Consider the following 22,661-nt stretch of genomic DNA (forward strand, 5'->3'; position numbering starts at 1 on the left):
CTTGGGATCCGATTCCACAGGACACTCAAAGCAGCTGCGCAGGTTGACCCTGTGGTTAAGAGGGCATATGGTGAATTGGCCTTCATCAATCGTGGAATTGAGTTTAAGAGCTGAGAGGTAATGTTGCAGCTATATAGGACCCACTTGGAATACTGTGCTCAGTTTTGATCGCCTCACTACAAGGAGGATATGGAAACCATAGAAAGGGTGCGGAGGAGATTTACAAGGATGCTGCCTGGATTGGGGAGCATGCCGTATGAGAATAGGCTGAATGAACTCCGCCTTTTCTCCTTGGAGTGACGGAGGATGAGAGGTGACCTGATAGAGGTGTTCAAGATAATGAGTGGATAGTCAGAGGCTTTTTCAAGGGCTGAAATGGCTAGCATGAGAGGGCATGGTTTTAAGGTGCTTGGAAGTAGGTACAGAAGAGATGTCAGGGATAAGTTTTTTATGCAGAGAGTGGTGAGTGCGTGGAATGGTCAGCCAGCAGCGGTGGTGCGGGCGGAATCGATAGGATCTTTTAAAATACTCCAGGATAGGTACATGGAGCTTAGGAAAATAGAGGGCTATCGGCACAGTTTTGTGGGCCGAAGGGCCTGTTTTGTGCTGTAGGTTTTCTATGTTTCTATGTTTTGCAAATTCATTGTAGTTAACCTATACGGAGCCTTACACATATATAAAACATTACATCAGGAAAGCAGATGGAAATTCTAAATGAAACAGCTGCCTGTCAGTTCTGTGATAAATTTTAAATGTTTCTGAATATCCAATTGAACCCAAACAAAAGAACAATATAGATAATTATAAAAATAAACACAAACTAAAACATTAATAAATACTACCAAATAACTACAATTGGTTAAGTAAACTATCATTTCAAAAATATTTAAATTGCCCTAAGTCTTAACTGGTGCTCTTACAGTTATCACTTTGAGTCGTGCCTTTCCATTCCTGCCGAAGCTCTAGGCTGGCATTGGTGGGCAGAAACTGTAGCATGCAATGAAGGTTGACCATCAAAACACCAAGAAAATGCAGGCCAATAGGTTTAGAAAATCACCTTTGGTCAAACATTTTGGCTAAAGATTTTATTGAAGACACTATTACAGATGATGAGATATATTTTAACTTTAGTTGCCACATTTGAACTTTTTATGGGTCACACAGATAAATACAAATACATCATGTAATAAAATGTAAAACCAAATCTAAGTTAATATATAACACTATATCGACACTGTCGGAGTTAATTTCTAAATGTGGTGTGTTATAGGACAAAGTTGTCTTTTCTAAATATATACAGCAGAGTTGTGCTTTTGTGCATGCTTCTGTGTCTCTTTCAGGATGTTTCAAAGGCTTTACAGTCAATGAAGTGTTTTTGAAATGTTCTCAATGGCCAATTTATGTACACCCACAAGCTATGAATAAATGGTATTACAGGAGAGAACCCACATATGTAATATGAAAACGGCCACGTAATCTGTTTTAGATTAGCTGAAGTTTAAAAGATTAAATGTTGTTAAGGAATTAAAAATTAACCAGGCATCTCCTGTTCTTTAATTTCACTCAATGGTGTAGGGGTATAATTCGTGCCCAGGGGCATGTTTGGGCTGATGTGCGAGAGGTCCTGGGAAAGTTGAAGGTGGTGGGGTTTCCATGCATCCACTGCATTCCTCTTCCATGAGAGAGGGGGATGAGTGAAAGCTACCTCCTTCTCCAGCCCTTCATCTCCTAGCTTGCCATCTCTTTACTTCACCCCTCCCCCCTATCCTGGTTTCACCTATCACCAACCACCTTGTACTTCTTCCTCCCTGCCTTCTTGCTCTAATTTCTCATCTTTTTTTCCGGTCCTGATGAAGGGTCTCGGCCCGAAACGTCGACTGTTTACTCTTTGCCTGGCCTGTTGAGCTCCTCCAGCAATTTTGCATGTGTTGCAGAGCTTCCTCAGTTTCTGTTTCTGATCATTTTCTAGGTGCTATTGGAGTAGCCTGGGATAAATAGCAGCAATACATTTTGCAGCGGCTAAATGCTGCAGTTACTGTGTGCTGGTAGTGGAAATAATTCATGTTCAGGTGGAGCAAAAAGGAGATTGCATTGTCTCGGATGTAGTGAGCTTCCAAAGGGATGCTAGACCTCTATTCATCTAGACGTGTGAAAGAGTATACTTACATTTCTGAGTTGTGTTTGTAGGTAATCAAACGTCTTTGGGTTATCAGACGGTAAGTCACTTGCAGCAGTGCACCCAACTTCTCACTTGTTCGTATAGCCATGACCAGGTGCTGAAGACAGTGGCAGAAAGTATTTTCCCAAGTAACAACTGTAGGCTCCTCTGCTGATCCAGAAAGCCCACGGCCTTTGTCGAAGCTGGAGACCAACCACAGCCTCAATGCAGGTCACCAGCAGGTTTGCTCACCCCAGCGTCTGACTGGCCAATCTTGGCAAGCAATTGAAGTTCCCTGATTTCACCGCATCGTAATCACTGAGGCCTGACAGGGTCATTCTGCGAGAAACCTTAAAGCAGGTGGTCATGGTAGAACTGACAGTGCCTTGGGAAGCCAGATTGAGGAGGTGTTTGAACATTATTAGGCCAAATACCAGGAGCTGGTAGAGCAGTGCCAGAGACCGGGGTGGAGGGCACATTGCGAGCCTATGAGGTGGGGTGTGGAGCATTTGCTGCTGTTTGCTGTGCAGAACATATGGGACATTAAGGGGGCTGCAAAGAAAAAAGCCATCAGGACCATTTCAAAGGCTGGTGAGTGAGCCATGGATAAAGAAGTGTGACCAATGGACCAGTGCTGCTGGGAGACAACCCAGGCTGGGTCACCTGGGTGAAGATGTCTGATATTGAAAGACCAGAAACACCCCATAACCCCAGGTTACATCACTGATGATATGTCCCAGCACATCTTAGGATGTAACTCAGCATCATATGTCTGATCAGTTGTTGGAATGTTCAAGATACATTTATTATCTAAGTACGTAAGCAGTTGTTCAGTATACAACTCTGACATTTGTCTTCTCCAGATAGCCATGAAACATGTGATGCTGGAATCAGTGAGAGTAATGTCAAAGTTGCAATGTGCTTTATGTCATAGGTAACCGATATCGTGTACAGACTGGTACCAATAGGCCTTAAAGAATGACCTAGTGGTTAGTTTTAAACGTCAGTTTATCTTGAACAGAACGTATGGTCTTTATTGGGAAGGGCACTTGTATATCTCATTTATAAATGATCTGAGATGCTGGTGATTCATTGTCTTTTTGTTGTAATCCCATGTGCAATAGGTACTGTTAGGGAATATTTTAGGGTTTTGATCCAATGATTTTGTAATAATCTTAATGCATCCCCAGTTCAGAATGAGGTGAACTTTGAAGGAGACTTTGGAGATGATAATTTCTTGCACCTTCTCCTTCCGTGTAATAGATTTAAATTTTATTCCCATTATTGCAGAGCATTGTATTACCTTTTTATAGATCCCACATGTTTAATAACCATTTACTTTCTATAAATAAGTCAGTTAATTTATATTAACACAATATTCTTGCAGAATTTTAATAATAGTCGCCTCTGGAGTGGCTATGAAAAAAGTAGACTCCGGTTGGTACTAATGGCCATTGATTGCGCAAGATTTAATGGCTGCTGCCCACGGCCATGATCTTGTGAAATTACTGCTGCTGCAATCTGTAGATTTTTGGCCCAATTAACTTAATACCACTGCTCACCTTTCACCTCGAGGCAGTTTGTCAGTTATCCATTTGTGTGAAATATTTCTCCTCAGAGTTCTGTTGATTTTCATTTAGATTACGTTACTGAATTAATGGTTTGGTAGACCACATGATGTATTTTTCTGAATCGTTATTTTTAGTTGCTGCTTGAATCGTGTTTTGAGTGTCACATTTCTTGTAAACCAGCTCTGCATTCACCATGAACGAGGAAAGCTAGAGATGTCAATTTATATAGGTCTCCACACTCGCACTGAATGTGCCTGCAGTGTTTGTTAGTAATATGGCAATGCACAGTAGGTAGTTTTTTCAACAAAGTCCTGATCTCTGAAGTTTATTATTTTGAAAGAAGAAAAAGGTAATCCTTTTTCTATAAGCATATATTTGTTAAAATGCAGATTACAATGTCATCATCTTGAATTACATCTTAAAACAAAATTAATGGAATTTTAATTCAGTTATTTTGTTGCGCAGGTAAACCAATTAATCTGGGAACAGAATTTATTTTCTAATGCATTTTGCTTTCTAAATGCTGGTAGTTCATCTCAAACATGGAAATTAATGGAAAATAATTTGATTATTATCTTGAATTGGCAAAGAAATTGCAATATTCGGGAACGTAGCAGAAAAATTTACATAATTATGTAAGGACTGACTTCTCAAGTTCTCACCCACAGTAACCAGTTATTCTACATTAATTGGCTCTGTCATTCAGGCAGGCTTAAGGATGACTGGTAGAGAATGAGGAATCCAGGAACATTAAATGTCACTATTCCAATTGAGGCACGTACTAGAATTTTTGTAAGGGGGCTATACTACAGCCTAGAAATCTAAAAATCTACACCATTTTTCTGTAAGAACATCCATAAACACATTAAATAATATTAAGATATATTCTTAATGCACAGCACTGTATTGTTCCTGTGCCATTTATGCTTTTAACATTTTCAAAACAAAATTTTGTATTGTCTGAAAATATTGAAAGTTCAATAATTCAATGGTATATCACCCTCAAGTTTATTTTCTTGCAGGTATTCACAATAGAATAAAGAAATACAATAGAATCAATTAAAAAAAACTGAAAATGTGCAAAAGAAGACAAATTGCAAATATAAAAAAATAAATAATACTGAGAACATGAATTGCAGAGTGCTTGAAAGTGGGTCTATAGGTTGTGTTCAGTGATCAGTTCAGTGTTGAGGTGAGTGAAATTATCCATGCTGGTTCAGGAATCTGATGATTGAATGGTAATAGCTGTTCCTGAACCCGGTGGTGTGGCCAAAATTAGTATGACAAGCCTTTTCTGTGTCCACTTCCAAATTGGGCTGAAGCATTTAATTTAGGGATCCATCCTTGCTAAAGCTTATTGTGACTTAACACCCAGTTAAAATTTGGCTTTGGATTTGGGCAGCCTGTCTTCTGAACCCCATCTTGGAAAGTCAACTTACTACTTAAATGTTCTAATTTCTAATGGTCATTATGGTTTCTCTCATTTGTATGATACCAATAACACAGATGTTCATGCGTTCATTAAATTCGGGATCTGAATACACATTTTCCTGCAGTGATAACAACTTGCATTCTAAAACCTGTAGTGAATGCCTTGAGACAAGCAATCTGGAAGACAAACCAAAGAAATCTCAGAAGTGACCAAGAATGAACCATAGAATTCTAAGTCCAATCAAATTGAATCTCTGCTGCTTAGCCAGCAGTCAGATTTGGAAATATCACAATAAAGAAAATCTGCAGATGCTGGAAATCTGAGCAACACCCACAAAATGCTGGAGGAACTCAGCAGGCCAGGCAGCATCTATAGAAAAGAGTGCAGTCGACATTTCAGCCCGAGGCCAAGGGTCTTCAGCCACCACTTTCAGAACCCTAGGTTGTACACCATCTGGTCCAGGTGACTTGTCTACCTGCAGACCTTTCAGTTTCCCAAAAATCTTCTTCCTCGTAATGGCAACTTCACACTCTTCGTCACAAAGAGAAAGAGAATTCCTTTTCTCTAAAACACTAAATTAAGATTGTAAAGCTCAAGTTTGAAGAGGGGACTGAGAATACTGTTAGTCTTATTACAAATTTCACTGCTCATTTGAATTTATTCACAGCTGGAATTGAACTAATGAGTCAACTGTTACAACAATGTGTCAACCAGGCACTTGTCAGCAGCTAAATATCTCTGAGAGAGCGATAGCTTTGTTACTGGATATACAACACATGCTCATTTTCTTCAGGGGAGCCTGTAGCAACATTATTACAACTCCAAATGTGTTAACCTTACTATTTAAGAAAGGAAGGTGAGGAAAAAATATGGGTGTAAGGTTTTGATCAAAATGTCGACAATTTGTTTCCTGCCCTCAGATGCTGCCTGACCTGTTGAGTCTTTACAGCAGTTTGTAGCTGCGAGTAAATGGAAATCAGTGACTGAGAGATGTTAAAATTTGTATCAAGAATGGAATAAAAGGACTTTTATAAAATAACAATAGGACTGGTCATGGTCAATATGGATTTATGAAAGGGAAATCAGGCTTAACAAAGCTGTTGGAACCTTTGAAGATTGTAACAATTAGAATAGATCTTCAGTATTTGGACTTTAATAATACTTTTGGTAAAACTCCACAAAAAAGATTAATTAAAGTGTTAATGCACAGTGGTGGAGGTAAATTACTGATGTGTTTTAAGGTTTGGTTAACTAACAAAGACCAGATTTGGAGTAAATTGTTTATTTTCCAACCAGGAGGATGTGGCACTTGGATTGTCACAGGGATTGATGCTGGGGCACTGGCTGTTCACTATCCATATAACTTGGATGAAGGAAACATGTATATTTCTAATAATTTAAAGCTAAAAAACTGTAGATGTTGGAAATAAAAAAAGAAAATGCTCTAAATATCTAGTAACTAAGGCAGAAGTCACTGAAGGAGAAAGAGTTAGTGTTTTATGTCAGTGACTTTTTCACCATAAGTGTGTGTACTCAGTAACCTTTCAGCAGAATCCAGTTTGTCACGGGATTAAGATCTCACTCTGTCAAGTCTATGCGGTAGCTGAAGTGTGATATTGTTCACCTTTAAAAGAACTCACACATAAGCAACTTGTTCTTTCCAACATGAAGTTTGGGACCTGAGCAGTTCCGACACGGTGACAGACCTGAATGCCTCTCACCCACTGGAGCCCCGAAACTCAATGCTTTGACAATGGCAACACTGCTTTGAAAGAGACACACTAGGCAGGAGAAGGCCAATTCAAATTGGAATTGCTTTGTCTTTGTCATCTGTACTGAGGTATAGTGAAGAGCTTGTCTTGCACACTATTCACGCAGATCAAATTATTGCACGGTGCATTGAGGTAGAACAATGTAAAAAGTTAACTATGCAAAACAGAGTACAGAGAAAGTGTAGTGCAAGTGAACAGTTGAGATATAAGATAGATAGATAGATACTTTATTCATCCCCAAGGGGAAATTCAACATTTTTCCAGTGTCCCATACACTTATTGTAGCAAAACTAATTACATACAGTATTTAACTCAGTATAAATATGATATGTATCTAAAATCACCCTCCCAAAAAGCATTAATAAATAGCTTTTAAATAGTTTACTAAAGTGCATTGAGTGGTAACTTAAGCTCAGTCCTAACCCCGGCACTTTAACATGTCTTACCCCTGGTGGTTGAATTGTAGAGCCTTTATTTATGAATTTTTTATGAATTGTTTAGCCTCTTGAAGAAGTAGAGCTGTTGGTGAGCTTTCTTGTGTGGTACCTACATGGACGCACCAGGGCAGGCTATTGGTGATATTCACGTCTAGGAACTTCAGGGTCTCAACTCTCTCAAACTCCTGTTGATGTAGACAGCAGCATGAGAAACACCCCATTCCTGAAGTCAGTGACAAGCTATTTTGTTTTTGCTGACACTTATGGAATGGCTGTTGTCGTGACAGCATGTTTCTAAGCTTTTATCTCCTACTCATAGTCTGACTCATCATTAATTGAGATACGGCCCACTATCACTTGCAGACTTGTAGATGGAGTTACAGCAGAATCTGTCCATGCAGTAGAGAAGGGGGCTGAGGACACAACTTTGTGGAGCACTAGTGTTTAGAACAATCATGGGGGGAGGTGTTGCTGCCTAACCTTATTGGTTCTGCTCTGTTGGTCAAAGAGTCAAGGAACCAGTTCCAGAGGAATGTGTTGATTCCCAGGGTCTGGGGTTTAGTGATGTTTGAGTTATGACAACAACCTTTCCTTCAATTATGGTACTGAAAGAAGAGCTGAGTCAATAAACAGTAGTCTGATGTAGGCATCTTCACTGTCCGGAGATGAATGTAGGGGCGGGGAGATGCCATCCACCATATCCTGTATCAGTAGATCGAGGTTTTCTGGAAGGTTGGAGTCAATGCCCACCATGACAAGCCTCTTGTCGCACTTCACGAGGGCAGATGTCAGAACCAGGTAGTTGTTAAAGCTCGATATATTGCTTTTCTTAGGTACCGGAATGATAATTGGAAAAAGCAAATGGGAACCACAGATTGAAGCAGGGAGAGGTTTAAAAATGCCTGCCAGCTGATTGGCACAGGATCTAAGAACACCATCCATACCATAGGTTCACTCTCAGGAAGACTGATCAATGGTGACTGCGGGTTCAGTTGCACTGGAACTTGGCAGGGTGGGTTAGGTGGTGAAGTACCTATTTCCTTCTGTCTAAAAGGAGGAAGGGGCTGGAACTGTAAACGGAAGATAAACGGTGCTATCGTCAGGAACGTGCTACTCTGGTGTTTCAGTGATGTGCATGTCAGAACCCTGGAGAGCTACCAACAATCCTGTCTCAAAAATATCATCTAAACAAATTGGCAGGATGAGAACTCTATTGTCTTCTCCTTGACTGATATCCTCAGCATTGAGGCCCAGCTCCATTACATCCTATTCAATACTGCTCTAACTTTTGTTCAGCACACTCAGGTAAAATTGGGTCTCTCTGATAACTGGAACCGCAGGTGGCTGAAATTGCTGCACTGTAACCATGTGAACATATTATCCTGCTTGTATGAAATTCTCTTCACTTACTTTAAAAATTATAGTGGCATCTCTCCTAAAATAATTCACCTATTGTTTTCAAAATATTTCATGATAAATATTTGAGAGGATAGACAAGTTATTTGATTGTCACAGTTTTACATTATTTGATATTATTCTACATTTGACTGCAAAACCTGGGGAGGAAAAATCAAGGATCAGTAAAATACAAAGGATTGCTTTGTTCTAATGTCTGTATCTTTCTTTCTTTGCTTTGTGTCACAGAGATTCTGGGAGCTTTTCTCTCTGTGCTGTCAATCTGGGCAGTGACAGCAGTGCTGGTCTACCTTGCTATACAGCGACTGATCAGCAAAGACTTTGAAATTGAAAGCCATGTAATGCTTATCACATCTGGGTGTGCTATAGGAGTCAATATCATGTAAGCAATCTTAATCTTTACTTGGACATTTTAATCACACTACATTTGATTTCTGAGTTCCAAGAAAAATGCATTAAAATGTTGCCGAGACTAAATGCAAATCATAATGTAAAAAGGTGAAATTTAATGGTTTTTCTTTTACATGAATTTTTTTTAACATTCACCTGTCTCTTTGCCCATTTAAAAAAGTTAACACATCAAGGTGTCTCTCAAAACCGTAACCAGTTGCAATTAAATATTAATTAACATAACATGTCAGTTAACAAATATTAATCTAAAAGGAACTGCAGATGCTGAAAATCAGAAAGAAAAGCAGAAAATGCTGGAAACGATCAGCTGGTCTGATAGTGTCCATGAAAGAGAAAAATAATTAATGTTTCATGTCAAAAACCCTTTGTCTGTACATTTTCTGATTTTACCTTGCTGAACAAATGCATCTTCATGCACTCTTGCTTCACAAAGTCATGGGGGAAAAATTGCTGCAGCATTGCAAAGGTACTAAAGGTACTTCTGATATTTCACCCCTTTTACAGATGAAATGAAACCATCGCTGTCGGTTCATTATTGTCAGACGTACAAAAATATAGTAAAAATTTAAGTTTTGAAACCCAACTAAACCATTTCAAAACACAAGAACTTTGAGATAGCACAAGGGAAAAAGAATGAAGTGTTATAGTTACAGAGGAAGTGCAGGGGCCAAGACGATGTAGATTGTGAAGCCAAGAGTTCATCTTTAACTTATAAGAGGTTCATTCTAATAACAGAGGGATAGAAGTTGTTCTTGAGCCAGTTGGTGCATGTTTTCAAGCTTTTGAATCTTATGCCTGATGAGGGTTGATGCAGGGAGAAAAGAGAATGCCCAGGGTGGAAGATGTCTTTAATTATGTTGCCTGCTTTCTAGAGGCAGCGAAAGGGTAGACATTTTGGGATCTTGGGCAGAGCAGTTGCCGTACTAAGCTATGATGTACCTATAAGAATAGGTGATGGTCAATTGGACGTATCAAATTTCCTTAGCCTTCTGTGGAGGCAGAGGCACAGTGTCTACATGGTTGGTCAAGGACTAGGATGTTTACACCAGGTATCTGAGATAATATTTTAAAAATAGTGACATCTTGTCATAATTTTCCCAGTGAACCTCAGAAAAAAAAACTCTAAAACAAAAGTTATTTTCTGAAAATGATTTGGCACTTTAGAACCGCAGTTAGATGTGGTGTGCAATTATTTGGAAGGCAACAGGTTTGAGTGTGAAAAAACTAGAAAAAAGCATTAACTAGAAGAAATATCTTTTAATCACAGCTCATCTTTCTTTTTCACTTGAAGAACACATTAACACCCAAAAAGTTTGCCCTGTCAATGCATTCTAATCTATTTTCATCAGGAGTAGGCTACAATAACTAGAAAATACAAGTCTGGGCTCAGTAATGCATGAGAAGTGCACAGTTGGTGAGGGGTACAAAGGGGTTTAGATGTACAGATAATCAGGGGCACTCAAGGTGTTTGGCAAAAAACAAAATCATGGGTAACATGGGTAACGTTTATATAGCAAGATACCATAATCTAAATTGCATCTCTTAATTATAGAAATGTATTTGGATCAAAGGAAAAGCTTGCAGGGCATGGGGATAAAATGGGGAGTAAAACAGGAAAAAAATATTTGCAGTATATTTTGAGCATGTTTCTGTATAGTGTGCTCAAAAGTGCCTGATAACCAGTGAGATATATTACATCAGTGGCTTTGAGGTTTATGGAATGCTGTTGCTGATTTGACTACATCTGCTTCCTACAAAAATGACCAGATGATGCATCTTAATGATGTTGATAGAGGGATAAATATTGGCATGAAGGCAGGCAATAATTCACTAGTTGCTCTTCAAATGGTAATGTGGGATTTTTTATGTCCACTTGAGAGAATGGATCAGGCTTTAGCTTAACATTTCATCAAAAAAATGTGACTCAATCAATCATAGACTGTTGTGGGAATGTGATTTTCATGCTCTGCAGTGGGACTCTGCTGCCTTCTGCCTTGGTAAAAATGCTGAGCTAACATGATAAGTTGCTCAAAGTGACTCAAAATCATGAACTATATCACTCAATAGGCTGATGTATGCATAACACAATAACCCTTGAATATGACACATCGTTGAGATTATTTGTGGGATGTGGAAAAACTTCAAGAGCCGAAATAACTCAAAATTTAATCCACTGCAGTCCTTGAAAACAAAATGAATCTGATAAGGTTTCTTCCAATCATTTATGTTGCAGAATGGCTGTCATACTCCATCAATCAAACCCTTTCCACAGCCATAGCCATCACTATGCAGCTGGTTATGAGGAGTTAGAAAACAACAGAGTTGAGGAGAACTCTTCTCAGGCAAACCAGCTGGGAAACACCAGTGTGAGAGCAGCCTTCATACATGTCATTGGAGATTTGTTCCAGAGCATCGGAGTGTTTGTGGCAGCCACTGTCATCTTCTTTAAGGTTTCTTCTTTTTTAAAATATTCATTTAGTATTGGACATTAATTCTGAGTTCATTCCACTAAGAATAATCATACATTGTGAAAAATGCCACAAAATAATATTTGATGGTAAATGTAGTTCAAAAAGATAATGTAACAATGATTGCATTCAGTTCAGATTCATCTGTGATATTTTAATAGTTAATCTCTGATTTTAATCATTGGTGCCTTTCTCAAACTTATCTCAAAAAATTATATAATTATAATTATATAATAGCCTATACAGAAACAAGCCATTCAGCTCAGCCTGTCACATGGACTGTTTTGTTCCACATATCTCTGCCCTTGGCTTATCTGTTTCTTCCTCTCGTATCCAGTCCTTCAGTTCCTCTCTGCTTTTTTTTGCCTTGACTATTCAAGTGTTACCATCTTTTATCTTTCTAGGCCTGTTTTTGGTCAAGAATTTATTTCTGAATTCCAGTTTTGATTTCTTGGTCACAAATATTGGCCTCTTAATATAACATATGCTAATAGCAGAAAACCTCTGCCCATTCTTATCTTAACATTTGGGAATTCTGAAGAGTTTCAATGTGATCACCTGTCAATCAAAAGACAGAGCCAGCCTGTTTTTCCCAATAATATCTACAAAAAAATCTCAGATTCCCAAAAATATCTGTAAATTCATTTTTTGCTTTCTCCCAATATACTTTTTTATTATGTAGCAAATAAAATTATGCACAGTGCCTTCTAACTAAATCTTAAGATTATTTTAGTATAACTCCATTTTTCTGTTCTACATCTCTGGAAATAAACAGGTACACTTTCTCTTTAAGTTATGCAATTCTCATTTTTGATCGCGTCCTTGCCACTCCTACATTTTGCTGTTACCCACAAAATTTCAGTGATCAAGTTAACCATTGCACTTGCAAGTGAAACTGCAACTTGTTAATTCTTTTAATGCTAAATTTATCTAGAGAATAAATAGCATTTATTTCTGTCAATTAGTCAAGATTGTTGTACAGGTTAAAAAACTAATTTATCAAAAGGATCAATGAATTAGCTGACCTTATCTGAAGGGGGCTGAAATTTAAGAGTAGTACCATATGATAAATATAAATACTGAGGTTGGGGAACCTCAAAGATTAACAAGTTAAAATCAGGACTTTTGGGGAATTAAATAATTATGTTCTCGGTAGTTGTCTCATAGCAATTTGATAATATCAGCATTGTGCACAGGACAATAGGCAACTATTGTACCCATTAAGTTCATCTGCCATTTCTATGTCCCCCATTGCTACCTCACGAGCAAGGGAAGTTAAGGACTGCATAAAAGCCAAGGAAAGGGAATATAAGGTAGCAAAAGTGAGCAGGAAATTGGATAATTGGGAAGCTTTTAAAATCATCAAAATGCAACTAAAAAAGCTATAAGAAGGGAAAAGATGCAATATAAGGTCAAACTAGCCAATAATATAAAGCAGGATACTAAAAGTTGTTTCAGTTATAGAAGGAGTAAAAGGGAGGTGAAAGTTGATATTGGATCACTGGAAAATGATGTTGGTGAGGTAGTAATGGGGGACAAAGAAAAGGCAGATGAATATAATGGGTACCTTGCATCAGTCTTCGCTGTGGAAGACACGAACAGTGCGCCTGAGGTCCATGAGTGTCAGGGAGCAGGAGTGAGTGCCACTGCTATTACAAAGGAAAAAGTGCTAGGCAAACTGAGAGGTTTTAAGGTGGATAAGTCATCTGGACCAAAGGGACTACACCCCAGAGTCCTTAGAGAGTTTGCTGAAGAGATAACGGATGCATTGGTCATGATCTTTCAAAAATTGCTTGGTTCTGGCATGGTTCCAGTGGACTGGAAAATTACAAATGTCACTCCATTTTTTAAGAAGGAAGGAAAACAAAAAAAAAGGAAATTCTAGGCCAGTTAGCCTAACCTCAGTGGTTGGGAAAGTGCTGGAGTCTATTATTAAGGATGAGATTTCAGGGTACTTGGAGACTAATGATAAAATAAGTCAAAGTCAGCATGGTTTCTTGCCTGCCAAATCTGTTAGAGTTCTTTGAGGAAGTAACAAGCAGGGTGGGCAAAGGAGAGGCAGTGGGTGTCACTTACTTGGATTTTCAGAATGCATTTGATAAGGTGCCACACATGAGGCTGCTTGACAAGATAAAATCCTGTAGTGTTACAGGAAAGATACTGGCATGGATAGAGGAATGGCTGACAGGCAGGAGGCAGCGAGTGGCAATAACAGGGCCTTTTTCTGGTTGGCTGCCAGTGACTAGTGATGTTCCTCAGGGGTCAGTATTGGGACCACCACTTTTCACATTGTTTGTCAATGATTTAGATAATGGAATTGATGACTTTGTGGCAAAGTTTGCAGATGATACGAAGATAAGTGGAGGGGGAGGTAGTGTGAGGAAGCAATGCAATTGTTGCAGGACTTGGACAAATTGGAAGAATGGGCAAAAAAAAGTGGAAGATAGAATAGTGTTCGGAAATGTATAATAATGCATTTTGGTAAAAGGAACAATAGTGTGGACTATTGTCTAAATGGAGAGAAGGTTCAAACATCAGAGGTGCTGAGGGACTTAGGAGTCCTCATGCAAGACCCCCGGAAGGTTAACTTACAGGTCGAGTCTGTGGTAAAGAAGGTAAATGCAATGTTGGCATTTATTTCAAGGGGAATAGAATATAAAAGCAAGGAGATAATGCTGAGGCTTTGTAAGACATTAGTCAGGCTGCATTTGGAGTGTTGTCAACAGTTTTGGGTGCCATATCTCAGAAAGGATGTATTGTTATTGGAGAGAGTCCAGAGGAGGTTCATGTGGATGATTCTGGGAATGAAAGCGAAAACCTACCAAACATTGAAAGGACTAGATGGGGTGGGTGTGGAGAGGATGTTCCCTCAAGTGGATTGACGGAAAATTGAGGGATGACCTTTTAGAACAGAAGTAAGGAAGAATTGTTCTAGCCAGAGAGTAGTGAATCTGTGGAATGCTCTGCGGCATGCTGTGGTGGAAGACAAGTCCATGGGAATATTTAAGGCAGAAGATGATAGTTTCCTGATTGATCAGGGCATAAAAGGATATGGCGAGAAGCTAGGTGTATGGGTTTGAGTGGGATCGGGGATCAGCCATGATGGAATTGTGGAGCAGACTTGATGGGCTGAATGGCCTAATTCTGCTTCTATGTCTTATGGTCTTCTGGTCAAGGGAGAGAGGAAAATAAACAATAGAATAACCAGAGAAAGAGCTGCAAGGCTAACACCCAGACTTAGTTGACCCTTCAGGAAGGCACTTGAGCTGGGAACTGAGTAACACCACTGATATTTGTCCAAAGGATTAGCTTGTAATCGCATAGATTCACAGGGGTAAGAGAGTACAAGACAGAGGTTTCAGAGAATAAAACAGAGGCAAACTCATCAAGTGGTGTTGTTTGGGCTCTAAGTGATTGGGCTGGTTGTTCCTTTTCCGCTACCAATTTGAATCCATTTTAAAGTAAAATGAGAACCAAGTTTGGAAATTTTTGTTGATTGGAAGGGAAGGACCTAGATAACAGAAGACATCAGACAAACTCCCTTTTAGAGGTAATTGTACAGCTGAGAGACAGTTGTACAGATAGAGAATGCATCTGTATGCTTATCAAAATGATCTTGATTTTGGCCCGTGGACGATCAATGAAGAAATGTAATAGCATTTTAGAGAAAATGAGAGTCTTGTGAAACACTTAGACTCTTGCTAATTGTATGGAAAACACTGGAATCCATTACCAAGGAAAAAACTGTTGAACAATTAAAAAATAATATGATTAGACAGAACCCAAGTGGTTTTATAACTGGAAATAGCAGCTGACAAATTTAACTATTTAATCATGAGGCAGAGTGAAATAAAATGCTATGTTCAATCTGTGTTCTTCTCTGTTTGTAGCCCGCTTATAAAATTGCAGATCCTATCTCTACATTCTTCTTTTCTGTTTTCGTTCTGGGTACGACAATCACTATTTTAAGGGATGTGTTCCGTGTACTGATGGAAGGTAGGATCTATTTCAATACTCCTTGCTTCAAAGTATTTAATTTATTCATTAACCACATCATATCTTTGATGAAAATGAAACATAAAATATACCATCACTTATCTATTTATTTTTGAAATATCGGTGTCAGTTGTATTAACCTCATTGAATAATATGTGTATGGAATTCTGCTAACAGATTAGAAGCACAAAGGCTTAGAGTATCATTTGCTTGCAAATTGGAGCATCATTCAAGGGCTGTATATATCTCTGGCTTGGCCAGTATTTATTGTCTACCTTTATGCCCTGAGTTGAATGCCTGACAGATAAAAGTCTGACTGCAATGCTGTAATTCTAGGTCATCTATAGGGCAGACTAAGTGTGGAATACAGAATTCCTTTCCAAGGCAATTGTTGAACCAGATGATTTTTTTGTGATTTTTTTATGGTTATCATTACTGACAGTGGCTTTTCATGCAAGTTTTATTAGTTACTTGAATTTAACTCTTCAGCTGTTATTTGTGAACTTCACACATTTCCAGATCACTGGTCTAAGCCTCTCTGCATACCATCCTTGTAATTTCAATAACTTGTAGTGTTACCCAGAATGCTGTTCTTAATGCAACAATTCACCATTACTTCCTGGGGCTCACAAGAGACCAGAAACACAACATGACCAGACATATACTATGGTACCAAGAGCAGGTCTGAGGTTCCTTGTAAAAACTGACACCCCGAGACCATAGAACATAGAACAGTACAGCTTAGGAACAAATCATTCGGCTCACAATGTTGTGCTGAAGCAGCTAAGAAGCAACTCATAAACACCCAAGCACTGATCCCTCCTCCCTACACCATGTCCGTATCCCTGTACCCCCTTATATCCCTGTGCCTATGTAAACGTCTCTGAAAAGCCTCTGGAGTATTTGCCTCTTCCACCATATCAGGCAGCACATTCCAGGTATCCACTACTCTCTGGTAAAAAAAACTTACACCTCACCCCCCTCCCCCCGTACCTACCCCCTCTTACCTTCAATGCGTGCCCTCTGCTATTAGACATTTTAACCCTGGGGAACAGATAATCTTGCAAATCTCTATCAGATCTCCCCTCAGCTTCCGTTGCTCCAGAGAAAACAACCCAAGTTTACCCAGCCTCTTGTGATAGCACAGGCCCTCTACACCAGGCAGCATCTGATAAACCTCTTCCGTACCCTCTCCAAAGCCTCAACATCCTTTCAATAGTGGGGATTCCCAAACTGTACACAATAATCCAGGTGTTCTGTAAAGTTGCAACACAACCTCCTGACTTTTGAACTCAATGCCTCGACAAGCATTCCATCGGCCTTATTGACCCGAGCAGCCACTTTCAAGGAGCTATGAAGTTGGATCCCCAGATCTCTCTGCTCAGCAACACTGTTAAGGATCTTGTCCTTTACAGTGCACTGTCCCTGCTGAGATGCAACACCTCACATTTATCTGGATTAGACTCCATCTGCCATTTTCAGCCCATATCTGCAACTGACCTATATCGTGCTGTATTCTTTGCCAGTCTTCTACACTATCTACAACTCCACCGATCTTGGTATCATCTGCAAATTTACTAACCCACCCATCTACATTTTAATCCAGGTTATTTATATACATTGCAAACGGCAGAGGTCCCACACAGATCACTGCGGAACTCCGTTAATTGTAGATCTCCAGCTCGAATAAGTCCCTTCAACCATTACCCACTGTCTTCTATGCAAAAGGCAGCCAATTTGCTGTGGATCCCAAGCTTCTGGATTAGCCTCCCATGAAGGACTTTGTGAAACAGCTTACTAAAATCCATGTAGACAACATCCACTGCCCTACCGTCATCAACCTCTCTCGTCACCTTGTTAAAAAAACTCCATCAAGTTGGTAAGGCACAACCTGCCATACACAAAGCAATTCTGGTTCTCCTAATTAGGCCATGGGTTTCCAAATACTCATATATCCTATCCCCAAGAAGTTTCCCTCGCAGTTTGCCTACAACTGACGTTAGACCCACCAGTCTATATTCACAGGATTTCCCCTTGCTCCCTTCTTAAACAGAGGTACAACATTAGTCGCTCACCAGTCCTCCAGGACTTTGCCTGTGGCTAGAGAGGACATAAAGCAATTGGTCAAGGGCCCAGAAATATGGTCTCTTCCCTCCTTCAATAACCTGGTGTAGATCTCATTAAGCCCTGGGGATTGCTCTACCTTAATACTCCTTAAGAGGCCCAATGCTTCCTTCTCCTTGACCTCTAAATGTCCTAACATATTTATACACTCAGCACTGACCTCCTGGTGCTCCATATTCTTTTGTTTGGTAAATACTGAAGCAAAGTACTCATTAAGTACCTCACTCACATTCTCCGCATCCAAGGAAATGTTGCCCCTGCCTTTATCCTTAAGAGGTCCCACTCTTTCTCTGGTTATGTTTACTCTTGATGTACGTATAGAATGCCTTGGGATTCACCTTAATCCTAAATTCTTCACCTCTCTGAACATCCAAGGTTCTCTTATCTTTCCATCCCCATCCTTCCCTCTAACAGAAAACTTTCCTGTACTCTACAATTGTGTCTCTATGTGCTTGATGTGGATTTGCCAGAGAAAAGGTGTTCCCAATCAACTCTTATTAGTTCCTGCCAAATTTCCTCATATTTTGCCCTACTCCAATTTAAAACTCTCCCCCTAAAGAATGTACCTATCCTTATCTATGACTATCCTAAAAGATAAGGAGTTATGGTCACTGTTCACCCACTGAAAGATCAATCTCCTGGCCAGGTTTATTACCCAACACCAGGTCCAGTATGGCCCCTCCTTTCATTGGACCATCCACATATTGATTTAAGAAAACTTCCTGGATACACTTAAAAATTCAGCCCCGTCTAAGCCTCTTACACAAAGGTGGTCTCTGTTTTTATTCAGGTAGTTGAAATCTCCCATGACAACAATCCTATTTTTACAAAATTTTCTTTATCGGATTACATGTCAGTTGCTCAGTGCCTTGGTGGCTATTAGAGAGTTTGCAGTACAATCCCATCAGTTAATTGCACCCTTCCTGTTCCTGAGTTCCACCCAAATTGTGTCTGACCCCTCCATTATGTCTGCACTGAGTGCAGCTGTGATATTGTCCCTGCTTAGTAGTGCAACTCCACCCCCTCTTTTACCTCCTCCTCTATCTTTTTTAATACTTCAAAAACCTGGAATATTAATCACTCATTCCTCCCCCTCTCTCAACCAAGTTTCAGGCATGTCTACAACATCATAGTTCCATGTACTGATCCATGCTCTAAGCTCATTGTGTTTACCCATAATGCTCCTTGCTTTAAAATATAGACACTTCAAATTATCTGACCCATCATGCCATGTTATTTCAATTTTGCCTGTCAGCACTTTTCCTGACGTCTACCTTCCAGTTCAATCCTTCGCTTCCTGACCTGGTGCTCCAGTTCCCAGCTCCCTGCAAAACTAGCTTAAAGTTTCTGAAGCAGCACCCTGGCCAGGACTTTGGTTCCCCTCCAGTTCACGTGCAACCCGTCCCTCTTGAACAGCTCAACCCATCCCCAGAAAAGATTTCAGTGATCCAAGAAATTGGAACCTTGTCCCTTGCACCATTTCCGCAGCCACTCATTCAACCATGCTCCCACCCCGTTCCTACCTGCACTAGCCCATGGCAGAGGGAGTCATCTGGAGATTATGACGTGGAGGTCCTTCTCTTCAGCCTCTTTCCTAACTCCTAACTCACTGCATAGGGCCTCTTCCTCTTTTCTGCCAATATTTCATTTGTGCCAATATCACCACGACCTCTGTCAGTTCCCTCTTCCCCTTTGAGTTTCCTGTATGACGGAATGCTCTTTCCCTACCTTGACGAATATGACTCCAGCAACTGCTAAGAAGTTGAAGACCATCCAGGACAAAGCCTATTTGATTGGCATTTCAGCCACCATTCAAAACATTTACTCTATATAGTATCAGTGTACAGTGTTTAACGTATAAAAATAGACTACAGTTATTTAACTACTTTTGATAGTACCACTCAAACCTGGCTTATTAGAAATAAGCATAAAGTAGGAAATTAACAGAATTCTTTTAACTGCTCATATTGAAACAAATCTGTTGCCCATCTCTGCCCTTGACAAGCTAGTAACCAATTGGCTTCTGGGACAGCTGCCATTCTTCTGGTGAAGTTACTCCCACGTTGCTGATGGGTGGGGTGATCCAGGATTTAGATCCACAGTCTAAGCACTGACAGCTGAAATAGAGGAATTTCTCACACTATACCCTCGCAAACTCTAGTGCTGTCAAACTTGTGAGGAACAATAGAATTCTATTTTAAGCTAGTGGCTGGTTTATCATGAGATTGCTATTGTGCCAAATTGTAGAACCTGCTGCAGGCAGAAATTGCTTTTTCTCCACTGCAGTTTCAGAAGAATAAAGAGCTTTTTGTTTTACTTTCCTCATGAAAAATTACAGTAGGGAATTTTTTATTATTGCTTCCAATTTGAATAATCTTTGTTCTTCTGCTTTAAAATAACACAATAAAGCCAAACCTGTTATTCACTCATAGGTACCCCTAAAGGTTTGGACTTTAATTCAGTGAAGGAAGTTCTTCTTTCTGTTAGAGGAGTGAAAGCTGTTCACAATCTCCAGCTCTGGGCTCTGACACTGAACCAGCCTCTGCTATCTGTTCATATTGCTATAGGTGAGTAAAGCAATAATCATATTTACTAAACATCATTTAATATTTGTTTGCATCATACACTGGGGTGCTCTCTTCAGTTTCCTGATGAGGTAACCGTAGCCTTTGGCCAGGAGCAGATGTTGCCAGGTGGTGCCCAACCTTCATAGTGTTTTGACCCTTAACCACTGCATTTTCCATTTGGCTGGTCAGCAGTGATGGCCAAGTCACTACCCATCTGCTCCTGACTTCCAGCTCAACCCTCGCCTGCTCCATATCCAGCAAGAGGCTCTTTCTGCTTCCTCCCTCATCCCGCGAGCTGCTTAGTTCTTGATCTTTTCTTCAAGGCTCAGCACAGACAGCAACCTCCATGCCAACCTCGCCAGGAACCCTCTACAGCTGATCTCCACAGGGGATAGTCACATCTGCCACCCTTTGTCCCCACACTCCTGGACTAAAGACTGGTGCTTCAGGCCCTTTCTCTCATGACCCTAGTCACATCCTTCCTCCCACGATACCGTGAGCTCCACCAGGGTGATTTTCTCATTTTCAGTGGACCACAGTACGATGTCTGGTGTAAGTGTGGTTTGCATGACTGCAGCTTCCTCCCTGCATCAACACTCATGTCCCATGATTAGGCTTTTTGCAGCAGATTGGATTTAGGCCTCATTGATAGGACTGGTGTGGCCCTCTCCTTCATGAAAATGACTGCCCTGTTTGCCTCTCTGCCAGCTGGTCTCTTTTTACACCTCTCCCCCTTCAGTGTGTCAGGAAGGGACAGCAGGACCTTGTCGTGGTGTCACTTTTACCCTTCTTGTGTTAAATCTGTTTTGTATCCCGACAGTATGTGTGCCAGTGAACCCCTCTGACCACAAACCTTGCTGTTAGGGTCCTCTCTCATCCCCCGAGTGTGCAGCTGTGGTGGTCCAGGGGGAGTATTATACACAGACTACAGGAGGAAAGAAATGCGGAAGGGCTCTATCCTCCAAGGCTCTGCTCAAACGATATTGTGCTGGGGAAGATCCCATTTCATCCAGGCACCCTGTGGACCCCCAACTCCATTGCCTTCAATAACCACCTTTCATCCTCACAATTCCACACCTCTGCCTGGACCAGGTCACGCTTATCCCTTGCACTCACACTCCCCAATCGTTGGAAATATGCTGTCCCAGGCATGGGTTGCCGCTGATGTCTCTCAATTGCAGGGAGCTCACTGCCTGGTCTTTGACCAACTTGGCAGCCATCTTTCAGCTCCATCTTCTTGTGACTCCGTCCTGGTTTATTAGTTTGTTATCAGAATCCCTCAGTGTAAACACAACTCTACACTTTGCCACCTTGAACTCCTCCATTACTGATGTCACGCCTATCCCTTGCACTTGCAAGATATTTTTCTATTTAGATCTGAAACCTTTTTCATTGTGAGATATTTTTAGTGTTCATTTCTACCATTAATCATATTATTTATTTTTCTTACATATGTGACTTTCAAAGAGATGCAAAGTCAGATCAATGAGATGTTCTAGAAATCAAAATCAGATTGTGTAAAATGAGTCAGGGGCTTGAGGCAAATGTGTGTAAAGCAATGATCTAACTCAAAATTTCTCTCAACTGACCGCTGAATTAGAAAAACTATTTAGTACCAAAAAGATGGATTTTTTTGTACCAGCAGTATTACCAAAACTGTCAGCAAAACTAACACTGCAATTTTTCTAAAAAGTGAAAATCAAATAAACAAATAAATAAATTTCTGTTTCTGTGGAGCACCTTCATAATGGCTTTCTGGTAATTCTACTGTTGCTATTACAGAAAAGAATGTGGATACTCAAGCTGTGCTGAAGGATGCCACGGAAATCCTTCGAAGCAAGTTTTCCTTCCACACCACAACAATCCAAGTTGAAAAGTTCTCAGAGGATATGTTAGACTGCAGCCAGTGTCGAGATCCAAAAGACTGAGGTTTTCAAATTCCAGATCCCAGGAGGTGCCATTCGTTGTTGTGTTGTACATTTGTCTCTGTATTTTACATGATTTCCAAAAATCTAGGATAGCTTCCAAGAGCATTGAAATAGCCAATTTGAGTATAGGACTTAAACTCTCTCTGCAAAGCAAAAACTCAATGGAAGTGCATCAAGAAAATAGACAGATAGGCCAAATTATTCTTGATTGAGTAGAAACCTCCCTGGCCAGTGACCAAACTAGTTTACTTTTGATATTTCAGGGGTGGGGGCTCAATACAGAACTAATTGAAGTTTAGTAATTCTTAGTAAGTAATATTTGGCCTGGACTTTCCTGAAAAGCACTTGTTGCTCTGTGTGCAGTGACAGTCATTCCCTCCC

At 40.1% G+C, this 22,661-nt stretch overlaps 1 protein-coding gene across 1 annotated transcript in view; it reads left to right on the forward strand.

Moving 5' to 3' along the window:
- The window catches only part of slc30a2 (solute carrier family 30 member 2), a 67,692-nt gene extending 45,412 nt beyond the window's left edge, over nucleotides 1-22,280 (forward strand). Inside the window, exons 4-8 of the mRNA XM_059981245.1 lie at nucleotides 9,015-9,168; nucleotides 11,431-11,647; nucleotides 15,556-15,661; nucleotides 20,218-20,352; nucleotides 22,135-22,280. Of these exons, the coding sequence (XP_059837228.1) occupies nucleotides 9,015-9,168; nucleotides 11,431-11,647; nucleotides 15,556-15,661; nucleotides 20,218-20,352; nucleotides 22,135-22,280 (758 nt within the window). The remainder of the gene's footprint in view (nucleotides 1-9,014; nucleotides 9,169-11,430; nucleotides 11,648-15,555; nucleotides 15,662-20,217; nucleotides 20,353-22,134) is intronic.
- The last annotated feature ends 381 nt before the right edge of the window (nucleotides 22,281-22,661 follow it).

This window comes from Hypanus sabinus, chromosome 10, assembly GCF_030144855.1.
Source record: "Hypanus sabinus isolate sHypSab1 chromosome 10, sHypSab1.hap1, whole genome shotgun sequence".
NCBI classification, from domain to species: domain Eukaryota; kingdom Metazoa; phylum Chordata; class Chondrichthyes; order Myliobatiformes; family Dasyatidae; genus Hypanus; species Hypanus sabinus.